General features: G+C 39.2%; 1 protein-coding gene across 1 annotated transcript in view; it reads right to left on the minus strand.

Moving 5' to 3' along the window:
• The window catches only part of LOC109986235 (neurexophilin-2), a 44,020-nt gene extending 37,587 nt beyond the window's left edge, over positions 1 to 6,433 (minus strand). The window contains exon 1 of the mRNA XM_020636790.3: positions 6,004 to 6,433. Within this exon, the coding sequence (XP_020492446.1) occupies positions 6,004 to 6,057 (54 nt within the window). The 5' untranslated portion in view covers positions 6,058 to 6,433. The remainder of the gene's footprint in view (positions 1 to 6,003) is intronic.
• Between the last annotated feature and the right edge of the window lie 5,867 nt (positions 6,434 to 12,300).

A 12,300-nucleotide genomic window follows, 5' to 3' on the forward strand; every position in this document is an offset into this window, starting at 1 on the left:
AGAGTATTTAAAGTAACTACACAGCTATGCATACAATCTGTGCAGGAATTTAAAGGCTCCAGTTTTTAGCATTATTTGACTTTTGGTTCAGTTACCCCCTGATTTAAAGGATTTGTTCTCATTTTCCTCACAATGACAAAGTAAACTCTCAACACCTTTAAAACAGACAGTAAAGGTAGTAAATCTCGAACAAGAAACCAAAGGAAGCCTTTTTCTGTATGTGATCACTGCTATCATGCTGTAAACTGTTACTTTATGAATCTGTTTACAATTTTTTTATTAACTGGAGCTTTCTGGAACAGCAGAGGATCCCAGATGAGACAGGCGGGGACGTTTTATTCAAGTTGTTTGCTTCTGCTTCTCTGATTTCCATATTTTTCCTTCCAACACAAGAGCTTCTACCAATTGCCAGTGTTATTTGCAGTTATGTGAGAGCCCACCATCTGGCATTCACAGCGCAGTCAATCCAAACCAAAGCAAGACTCTTAAGACAGCTGGAGGCTAGTTTGTTAAATTAAACAGAAAAATTAACTTGATTTTTCACAAAATTCTGCCTTTCTCCTCTCTGCAAGCACCTTGTCCTATTTGAAAACAGCTAAGACAAGGGAGAGATGAGAGCAAATAGTTCTAATTAAAGCACTGCAGAAGAAGTTCAACAGCAGGAATTCAGTGAAAATATGAATCATTCCACTGTTAACTGAGCACAGCAGGATGAGGTAACACGAGGTTAGATGAAGGGAGCCAATAGAAAACTGAAACCTGCTCCTTGTTTGTATAAAGGGCATCAACTATATGTCTGTGAAGACCTCATGGTTTGTTTCATTCCAACAGCAGCTCAAAAGGACACAGCTCCAAATATTGCACTTAGCTTTGTTGTTGACTTGATCTCTTAAACGCACAGCATGTAAAATGCGTCGCCAGGGGGCCCTCAATCAAAATAATAACAGTTATATAATACAATAATCAAAATCAAGTTAAATTAAGTTAAATCGAAATCTGTCACGAACTAATTCAACTATCACATAAGCTCCTTGCTCTGCAAAAACATAAAAACAAATGATTTTAATTCAATTAAATATATTTCAACTTATTTCCTTTCAACTCAACAAATAATACAATTATTTATTATTAAAATTATGTACAAGTTTTAGGCATGACCAAACTATGATATAGGAACATTGTTGCCTTATTGCTGCCTGCAGAGATATTTTTTTCTGTCATTTTTAAGACACATATACTTAATCATCTCATCTTAAATGGAAAAGCTTCCCTGTGCACATTAGACTCGGTGTAATTTATTTTGCTGAGCTCCTCCAACAAATTCCATATGTTAAAGGCTCACTTCAAATCTTTAAATTTGCCAAAAATAAAATAAAGTTACCACATTGTAGTCATAAATGAAGATGATTGTAGTTTAGTGCTTCAGTCAAATTGTGTCCTGGCTGTGGTGCTTTTAATGTGTTTCATCTGAAGGTGTAACTAATTACACTGTAAGGGTTTCAAACACGAATGCCTGTAATATTAGAAAACATCCAAAATGTAGGACAGGAGGACTTATTTTGACAGCTACGTTGACCTGGACTGGGACTAAGTTCTGATTTGGGTCGTGACTTTAAGAAGTTTTAAAGGACCCAACCCAGAAACCAGCTCCTAATCCAGATCTAGGTGTGACAGTAAACACAACATCCCTCCCTTTCCAGCTGTTTCCTGTCTGCCTGCAGAAGTGTGATGTGCCTCAGCATGTAAACCTCAGACCCATCTGCTCTGCTCCACACTGCTGAGGAAAAAAGCTGGTTCAACAATCTCTGGTCTTTAGAAAATAGGGTAACATGTCTGACACATTTAGTGTTGAAGGGGACAGAAATTAAACATCCTTTTTCATTCTCACCAATGTGTTGCTTTTTACGAAAAATATATTTTTAAAATCCTGAAAACACGTTGAGCTATATCTGAAAATGTGTTCCTTAGACGTAAACATGAACTTGATCCTGTCTTACTAATACATCTCTCTTCTTTCCTTAGTGGTACTTGTATTGTTAGTTAAATTAACATAGATAAAAAAGTACATTTTTTATTTTTTTATACTTCTACACTGATCGTTATAGAATCCCCCCCCCCCCGCCAAATATACATGAAAGTATCAGATTTAACTTACAAAATATGAGGCTTTCTTTTTTATTTAATGTGTATAAAATGCTGATATTAGTTTTGTCATTAAATAAAACGTTAATATTCTTCTGAGACATGAATGCATCATCAGTAACATAAATCCAATGGAACTAAACAATAGAAAATAAATGACTGGGATAATAACTCGACATTATGTGTGCTGCTTTCTTGGAAAACTAACTGTATTTAAATTATTGTTTTTTTTTTTCATGAAGACGTTAAGCATGTATTGGAGTATTTTCAAACTGATGAATCATTGCTTTTTGAACTAAAAAAAAAAGGCTTCACATAGTCTACTTCCACTATTCCATATTAAAACTGAAGGTTCACTCTGAAATCACAATTAGGATCATTTAAAAGAACAAAAAAGTTGATTAACATGTATGATACGAGCGCAACTTGGACCCAGACATAATTTGACGACCACATTTTTAACCTGAACACATCTCGAACAGGAAGTGAACCAAACACAAACAAACAAATACACACACAAACACACACACGCACGCACACACGCACGCACACACGCACGCACGCACGCACACACACACACACACACACACACACACACACACACACACACACAGAAACAACTTTTTTGGGGGATTTCTTTAAACTGCATCTTCTGGTAACTGTCACATAGCTGTGGCATGAGGAGTCATTTATTGGAGTAGTGTGTGTTTTTATTTTTAATGAAAGCAGCACAAATGTGAGTACACAGCCCTACATGGGCACCATATCCTGGATAGTGGTGACAAATGCTCGTTCGAAGCAGAACCTACATTTTTGTAATGAAGTTTTATTTTACATTAGTCTAATAAATATGACATCTTCACACATTTAAATGAAATTTCCCCCTCTCCTTACGGCTAATACAAAGCCTGAGGAGGATCTATTCACTGCAGCGAGAAAGCGATAACTCATTTTAAAAGTAATGGCTTGTCAAAAATGGGGCAGAGGGCTGTTGAAAGGGGAGAAAACAAATTAAATAAAAATGGATCGTTGCTTAACCTTAAGCAAACCATGTTGGAATCCATTAAAATACTTCATGAATCAGTGGCTTTTTTTTTTTTTTTAGGTTAAAGAATGCTTTGATCTCTGGGTACAATTTCAGAGGCAATAGATATCGGCCCTAATGTGATTGCTTCTGTCATCATGATTCAACAGATTACGTATCTAATCGGTTAGTGAACAGAGAATATAATTTGCACAGATTACAAACCCAGTGGTGCCTCCTGCTGCTGCTTGGTGAAACTGGGCCGCTTGACAGTTTAGATGATCCAAAGACAGACAGATGGGTGGACGAAAAGACAACGAGTGGGAGGGAAAACCACCAAGCACCTGGTTTAATCCGTGGTGGAAAAAAAAACAAACATCTGATCCTGTTCTAGAGATGGCTCAGATTTTTCTGGCGTGAAGATGTGCCCAACATGTGGGCACGGGAAAACATGGAGCATGGAATCACACGCATCCACATTTTCCCCGAGACTGAAATGCAAAGCTATGCAGAATATCTGAGACATGGCTGCAAAGGAAGTAGGACTATATATAATGAAATTAAAGTGACTCAGGCGCTGTAATATCCCTGGGGTATATAGCTAGTTGTTTTATGGGGGGAGATAAGAGGATTTTGTCAGGTTGAGATGCCGGCTAATGCTATTGTTCCTACTGGGAGCATAAAACAGCAAAGGAGCTTTTCACACATCTTTTCTTTCTTTGTAGTGCTGTTACTGTAGATATTATTTCAAAGCACAAGGTGGGAAAAAAAAACCATAACATTGCAGCATCAGACATCATATGCAAAGAACGCAGCTTATTTATTTATGTGAGAACCCACCCACTAAATGTTCCTCTCTGAGTATTTACAGACAAATTAATTCAAGGAAAAGACATTTTAAAACAAGTTTGCACTCAGAGAACAGCCTTTAAAGAAATTACGCAGAAAATCTCCTCCTTTGTACTCATCCTCTCTCATCCTCATCTCGCACTTATGCGCTCCCACATGTACATAATCAGGCCTTGAAGGTACTGAAAATGACCACTGAGGACCAGTTCTGTTCAAATGACCATGAAATTCAGTTAGAAAGATGTCTAATGTTAACTTTTCTTCCATTACCTTACAATGACTTTTACTGCAACATTTCCTCTTATCCCTATTTAGTCATTTTCCTACCTGTCTTCACTTCTTATTCACTCATTAATCCCTCCAGCTAAAAGCGATACAAAATATGGAACTTGTCATATCAAGTCAGCCAAATCACTGAGTCATCTACACCTCCTAGGTGTTGAAAACAAACACATTCATCCAATTTTTTTCACCTCAGAAAAAAACAATCAGAAAACAGGAAAGAAGAAAAAATTACATTAGAATTTTACATTACACGTTACTGTAAAGCTCCAGTGAAATAATCCGATACCAAGTCGATCCGTATAATTGAACCCAGGTTGCACTCTCATGCACAAGAGGCAGAGTCACACTGTGCGGCAGAAATAATTTGCATTCAATTTACAAAAGAAGTGCAGATGGTATTACCTGTCACAATCCAACTTTACACCAATCTGCCAGCAGCCAACAGGGCATTTTTAAACAATCTCACGCTAAAATAACCCTGCATGCAGTCACCGTTTACTCGCATTATGAGAGAGATTGCTGGGGACTGTGGGGGCCGCAGAGCAGATCTGTACTGAAGAAGTAAAGGTTTCCCACCCATCCCCCCTCCTTAAATCCATAAAGTCCTAACACCTGAACCAAGTGGTGTTCATCAAAATACTTGTTTTACACCTGAGTACAGCAAAAAAAAGAAAAAAAAAGAGGCAGTGTCAGGTGATTTTTACAACTGTAGTTAAAGAAACAGTTAGTGTTTTTAAATGAAAATCAGTTGGGGGTAAAATGATCCATAATGGAAGAAGAGGAGAGGAAGAGGAAGAAGGAGGAAAATGAAGGAGTCAGAGGTGAGGAGAAGGATCCTGAAAAAAGTCATGTTTTTATTCTCTTTCATTTCAGGCTGAGGCTGAAGACACACTGAGCAGCTCCACATTGTGTGCATTAGCAAGGACAGACAGCCTGCTATTGTATTCTGCTATATTTTGTGTGTATAAAATGACTGCATCTCTACTGCCAGAGTAAAGCAATCAGAAAAAAAACCACTCAAGGATAATACAACACGCACTTTTACGCACGCACACATTTACCCACACATTATCAGCATCTGCAGCAGAAGCATCAGAGCCGAACTAGGCGCACAAACTCTTTGCCATAGCGATGCTGAGATAATAAAACAAGCCACGGGCGTGTTTAACTTCTAAAGGAAAATTAGAGGAAGTTGCTGGGAGCGCGAATAGATAGATATAGATAAAGGAGGGGCAGCTTAAGTGGGAGCAAAGGGGGAACGCTTAGTGAGCAGAAATCTGCGCGTTTTGTAGACTGGAGAAAAGACTCACAGCCGTTCATTAAGATGAGTTAATCCAAAACAAAGAATGAACAGTTTAAAGGTGTTTCTGTGGTCTGAACAGCTGATGTGAAGTTTTAACTACTTCCAATCAAGTTCCAGCGCGCAAAGATGTTGTGGAGATCCTGCAAATTCTGCTGAAATCTAAAGAACCATACAAATCTACAGGTTATAGTATATAAAAATCCTATATAGCTTAGTTAAAAAACTATTTATTTGAGCCGATTAAAAAAACAAAAATGCGTGTTTCTTTTTGAGTTGAAGGAATTCGAGGAAACGGAGTGGAGAGTGCAGGTGTTTCCTTCCAAACGCAACAGCCCCGGATCTGATGGATAAATGTGAAAAATGTGTACTCTAAGGTGTTTTCCCATTAATATTAACTTACCTTCCGTAGGATCCACTGGCAGAGGAGAACTACGGTCCAACCGAGAACCTGCATGTCACCGTCCTTAACGCAGACCACCCCGTAAAAAAAAAACTACACGCCTCCCCGACTGGACATAAAAAGACGCACCGTGGAATCCAAGCAATCCCAACAGGCAGGCGACAGGTGAAAAGTATTACGGAAGCAGAAAAACACACGCAAAGTTGTGTGTTTGTTCAGTCGGAGTCGCGGATGGTGCTTTCGAAAAACTTTGAGCGTTGTGATCAGTTCCTGTGGTCCGCCTCATGTGGCACATCCATGCGGTCTGCCTCCGCTCATGCTGCTGCGCGTCTGCTGGAAGTTTGCGCGGAGACGAAGTCAGTTTGGAGGGTGGACGCGAGGAGAGGATCATCAGCGCTTCCTGTGTTTTTGGACACTGACTGGTTGATTTAGAGAAATGAGATCCTCTTTCTCTCTCTCTCTCTCTCTCTCTCTCTCTCTCTCCCCCCCTCCCACCCTCAATCTCTTTCTCTCGGTGTCCACGCGCGCGTCACAGCGCACATGCAGCGAACGATTATTGGCAGCCACACTGGCCACAGCTGCATGCTCGTATTTTTTTTGTGGGGGGGAATAATGAGGTGACTATACTCCTGTAAGTACTTAATCAGAGACATGTCAGGAGTTTCATGTGTGGGATTAGGTTTAAGTCAACTTTAAGGTAGTGTAGTTTTAGAATGAAAAGACAGACATGAGTGGATACAATATGACTTTTAGATGCTAATTTTCTCAACCAGGCATTATTTTCAACTATTCTTGCAGAGCTGAAGTAATAATTTTACAAATGGATGAATAATTATTTAAAAGTGCTTGTTGAAGCGGATATGGCAAACAGTTCCTTTTTCAGCTTGACAAATGTGACAATTATAAATTTCTCTGTCACATCAGATAGAAAATTAAATATATCTGAGTTGCAATTTGAAACTTCATAATCAGAAGTTGTTTATAAGTACTGATATAAGGCTAAGTTTTGTCATTCTTTTTTAAAAACACATTTCGCTGACGTTTTATCAAAATATATTAACGAGTCTAACGAGAATATTTTCTTTATTATGATTATCACGAGACAACCAAGTTTCACAGGCGTGTGGCTATTACTTTGCACACATTGTTATCTTCACTCTCTCTGCATTCCTACACTTTAGGAGAACCAACCAAACAGTACGCAGATAGAATAAACTGGAGTAAAGACTCCACAGATTCTCCATTTGAGATTCAACGCATGTGTTTAGTCTTTGTAACAACTACAGTAGTCTGGCTTACAAAAAGTCTAACACAAATAGAAAAACAATCATTATATTACTAGACTAAAACCTTGACTGCTCTGTTTAAAGTGTGTGTTTGTGTGAACGTGTGTGATGGAGGCCAGCAGCACAAGCTGGCCTGACTATAAATTCCCAGAAAAACAATTTTGAAATATTAATGTTGCATGGATATATTGGGGCAGCGTGGCCCCACATCTCTCCCTGATGGCCGGTCCCAGCTGCTGCTCGCCTGATTGTGGACCTTTAAAATGTACTGATCTGGGATGCACACAGTTTGTCTGTTAGGAGATCACTGTGTGTGTGTGTGTGTGTGTGTGTGTGTGTGTGTGTGTGTGTGTGTGTGTGTGTAGGGTTATATTATGCTGACAATCAGTCATACTGAACTGCTGAATAGATAGTGGACGTCTCTTCTGTATTTCATGTTTGTCTCGACTTTCTGTCTGTGTGTGATGACGTATGTCCCCCCTTGATACCCGTCTGTCTGCATGACTGACTGACCAGCTAACCACCTTGTTAACCTCTCTGTCTGATTATCTGTTCACCTGTTTTTGTCCTGTTACAAAAAGTATATATTTACAGTGTCTATACAGTATTAAGGGCACAAACTTGACTATATTTCTGATGTCTTTTTTCCAAGAGACATTTTTTCTGAATCCAAAGATGAAAGTCTTCACAGACATTTGAGCGCTTTGTTGTTGAGATATCAGATATTTAAGCTCACCTGCTGCATGTCCTCACACTCTTCTTCTTGCATTTACAAAGCCACTTTTTTGGACTGCTGGTCCTCCTGTTGTTGGACTCAGAGGCAGAGGTAAAGTTGGGCTGGTCAGTGCAGTGAGACCCTGTCACAGATGGAGAGGAGTGTCTGTGTAAAATGAGCTGCTTTGTGGGTATGTGTGGATCCATATATGTGTATATTAGCAATCTGTTATAAGTCTTTGAATGCAGGATGTCTGCAGTCTGTCTGTGACACAGCACTGCCTCCCTGCGAGGCAAACAGTCATTGCATGCAAAGGCAAACATAGTGCTGAGGAGAACATTTTAACAAAGAAGTGAGTGGAGTGGCACACATCTTTCTGATGGTTACTTCCTATAACCAAAGAAAAAGCTGAATTTAAAGCATGCAGACATCTATCATGGAGTATTGTTTGGCCATTGCATAATCTGGAAAGACACCAAGAGAGAAACACTTGAGGGTCGGACTGAGAAGAACTCTACTGAGAAGGAAGAAGAAAAGTTAGATTATTTCACCAATGTTTTTCTACAGTAAAATATGATTCAAATCTTAACGTGGGAGAGTACAGCATATATCATATTTTTATACCTATGATTTTCTGGTGGGCATTTCCCCACCTTCATTGAACAGAGACAGCAGAGAGACCGATTCTGGCCAGCGATGGTGAAACCATAGCAATGAAGCATGCTATGAAAACAGTAGCTGCCACTACTTTTATACAAAGCAACTTAAAGTAAATGCATTCCAGCATGTATATTCAATTAATAAATTGCATGAACCGTGCCGGTACATCTTTTTTTTTACCGATGCTAAATACAATGCTTTTGCTAAACTGCTAAAATGGCTGTCTTAAAAATAGCTCCAGCACGAAAACCCAAAACCATTCAAGAAATGCATCCAGTACTATGTTACTTAATCTATAAATAAAAAATATTCTAGGATGTATTTGCTGTGCTGCAAAATCTTTATAATGGACGCAACTCTGAACATTCACTGACTTAAATATATATATTTAAGTATATATATATATATAAGAAAAAAACAGGGACTTGGTTAGATCAGTCATGACTTAAGCCATGGCGTGTTTACCAATTATGTAATGAGACATCTTCCCTCACCTTTACCAAAGTAATTTAAAACTAAATCACTGATGGAACTGCATATACAAACCTCAGATCTGTGGTCAGTCTTAGCCACACTTTAGGTGTGTTATCAAACTATATAGAAATCTTTGCTTGAACATAACTTTGTTAATTTATAGCTAAGTTTGGTTGAAGCACATTTTGGATAAAGTAGTATGAAAACAACATTTCAAAGAGATCAAGGTCGAATGTATGATTTTAGAGAAACACAAAAGGCCTTTAAGAAATATGAATACTTCATGTTTCCTTAACTAACATAAAAAAATGCTTCATTGGGTTCATCAAACACCATGAGAATAAGTTACCCTTACTGTCCATCTTCCAGCTGCTGTAAATCAGTGTGTTACAGTCATTGCTTCATTTTAAGCAGACCATGAAAACTTGTCCATCAAAAGCAGCAGGTCTCAAAGAATGTGACCGTTTCCCATTTCCACCACCGCCCTCCATTCAATCTACTGTCTGTGATTTGTACGGCCACAACACACCTTGTCCTCCTGTTTCCTCTCTATTTTCCCCACTGTCGTATAGGGTCTGCCGGTGTGAGTGCAATTTCTGATCCACATTGGAAGTGGCAGGTGAATTTCTCCCAGCTGCTCCCCTCCTCTGTTCCACTTAGCGGCGACGCTTCTGTTTCGAGTCACTCGGTCAATGCACGGTGATCCTAAATGAATGAACATGCTCTGAGCAAAAGCAGAGTGCATCTACTTCTACGAATACCATCCTCACATTATTCTTCCTCTTCTTCCCTTCTCATATGTCAGAATAAAGTTCTATCATCAGCATAACGGCACACTTTAAGGCTGCATGTGTTCATCAACTTGTTTTTTGCAAACATATTGAAATAGGAATGTATAAATAATGACAATTACAGTCTTCTTAGAGAGCATGCAGAAGTTTTTTAACCTCCAATCAACCTTGAAGCACAACTAATGTCTTTTGATTGGTTCGGAGAAAAGCAGGCAGAGGTTGGGGAGAAGGTGGAAGGATAGTGATGGAGTAAGATAAAGCTTCTAATGGGAACTAGCGAACCATGAAGAAAAAAAGAGAGGATTAGTACATAGGCTGTAAATATGAATGGAGGAAGCCTGAGTGACGTCACCCATCTGTTACTGCAGGGGGCTTTGGAAGCCCTTTGTTGGCAGTCGCCGGCTGGAAATGCTGTCTCAACCTAACTTTCAGTCAAACGAACGACAGGCTTAGAGCTGGAGCTTAGAAAAGTTTAAAGCCTCTTGACAAATTGTTTCATCATGCCTGCCTGTCAATCAGGTCAGCTACACACCTATATGCATGACTTGTATCCTTCATAAAATCAAAACAGAGGAGTGTGCTGATGAAGACAATAACTAACCAGACCAACATAATTTTTGTGTACCAGGCTGTAAGCATGTTCATTTCTTTTTTTTTTAAGATTTATTTTTGGGCTTTTGTGCCTTTAATGCAGAGATAGGACAGTGGATAGAGTCAGAAACCATGGAGAGAGAGTGGGGAACGACATGCGGAAAGAGGCCACGGGTGGAAGCGAACCTGGGCCTCCCGCTCAAGACGACAGCCTCAATACATGGGGCGCGCGCCCTAACCATTGCACCACCAGCGCGCCCCAACATGTTCATTTCTGCTGTTAAAACAAGTGGACACTCGAGGAACTGCAGTTTTTTGCACTTCGGCGTTGGCTTCATTTTTCAGCATCGGAGGTGATCACTGGCACACACTGTACAGGGTGTGAATTTTTTTGCAAACGGCTCTGTTTTGATTTTGAAAATGATACATGTTATCCATAGTTAGGCACGTGGCTGACATGATTGACAGGTGGGCTTAAAATCCTGTCGTTAGGGTGACAAAGTTAGGCTGAGACAGGATTTCCAGCATGGCGGCTGCTGCTGATGGGCCTCCGGAGCCCCCTGCTTTAACAGATGACTGACGTCACTCAGACGTCATCCATTAATATTTATAGCTTTGATTTTGCTCCACAAACTCAACTAGTTCCAAAACTTAACTGAAATTGAACTGTTGCCAAGCAACCCAAACATCACTATTGCTACTTTGTTGTGCCCATGGTTACAACAGATCAGCTACTTTATTTTTTGCACATTTATGTGTGAGTCCAATCAGATTACTTGATCGGAACTAACTGTTTTATAATCCATAATGTAGCATCCTATATCATGATCAATCAATATTTTGCTTTAATATCTTTGGCACATTTTACACTTAACAACTTTAAGTTTCTCCGAGCTAGAAAAACACTTCTACACTTACATCAATGGGTTTGGCAATAACAGTTAAGCTAGCTACTGTAAGCAATATCCATAAAGATAATCACAAACATGAATCACATTTAAGGCTCTTCCACATGCTGCTCCCTCACACATACAGATCAATGGATGGGTAATTTAACTGATCAGAGGCTAGATCAATGAAATTACTTCGTATATGATCTTATCTGTGGAATTCCCAAGAGCTTCTTTTTTCTGTTGCTGTAGTAAGACAGGGAGAACAATATCAGGTTTGGTTTGGTGTCTTCACTGTTACTGTTATTACAGGGGACAGACACAGAAGAGGTTTTTGTAAAAGGGGCATTAGTCTATTTATCGTTTCAATGTTACCACTACTGTCAATTTGAGGAAAAATAAAATGAAGTAAACTTTTGAGTGAAAGAAAAACAGCCAAAGATATTGTTCAGTTCCTACAGTCTTTGTGGAGAATCTCGCTGCACATTTTATAGAACCAACAACTTGAACTCAGTGCATACAAAAACATGTTCCCATGCCAAAAAATCCTTCTCTTTGTGAAAGCATGCATTAGTAACCGTGTTCATGTACACACTCTGAGGCGCTCGATACTCTCCTATAATTATGCAGAATTAGATACAATTGCAGAGCTGGAAAATGCTCAGATTTATCCTCCTGAGTCTACCGAATAAAGTCACTTATCCATTATTAAGGTGCAACACTTCTGAGTCACTGTATACAGGTCTTAATGAATAAAGGAAATAATAATCATTCCAGCCTTTCACATTTCTGACAGCAGGAATTCTCCTAAAGACAGAAGGCTAGACATTGTGAACATGACGGAAAGAAAAATGTGGAGAAAAAAAGTCAGCATGAATGACAGCATCCTT

This window comes from Labrus bergylta, chromosome 5 (genome assembly GCF_963930695.1).
Source record: "Labrus bergylta chromosome 5, fLabBer1.1, whole genome shotgun sequence".
Classification (NCBI taxonomy): Eukaryota; Metazoa; Chordata; class Actinopteri; order Labriformes; family Labridae; genus Labrus; species Labrus bergylta.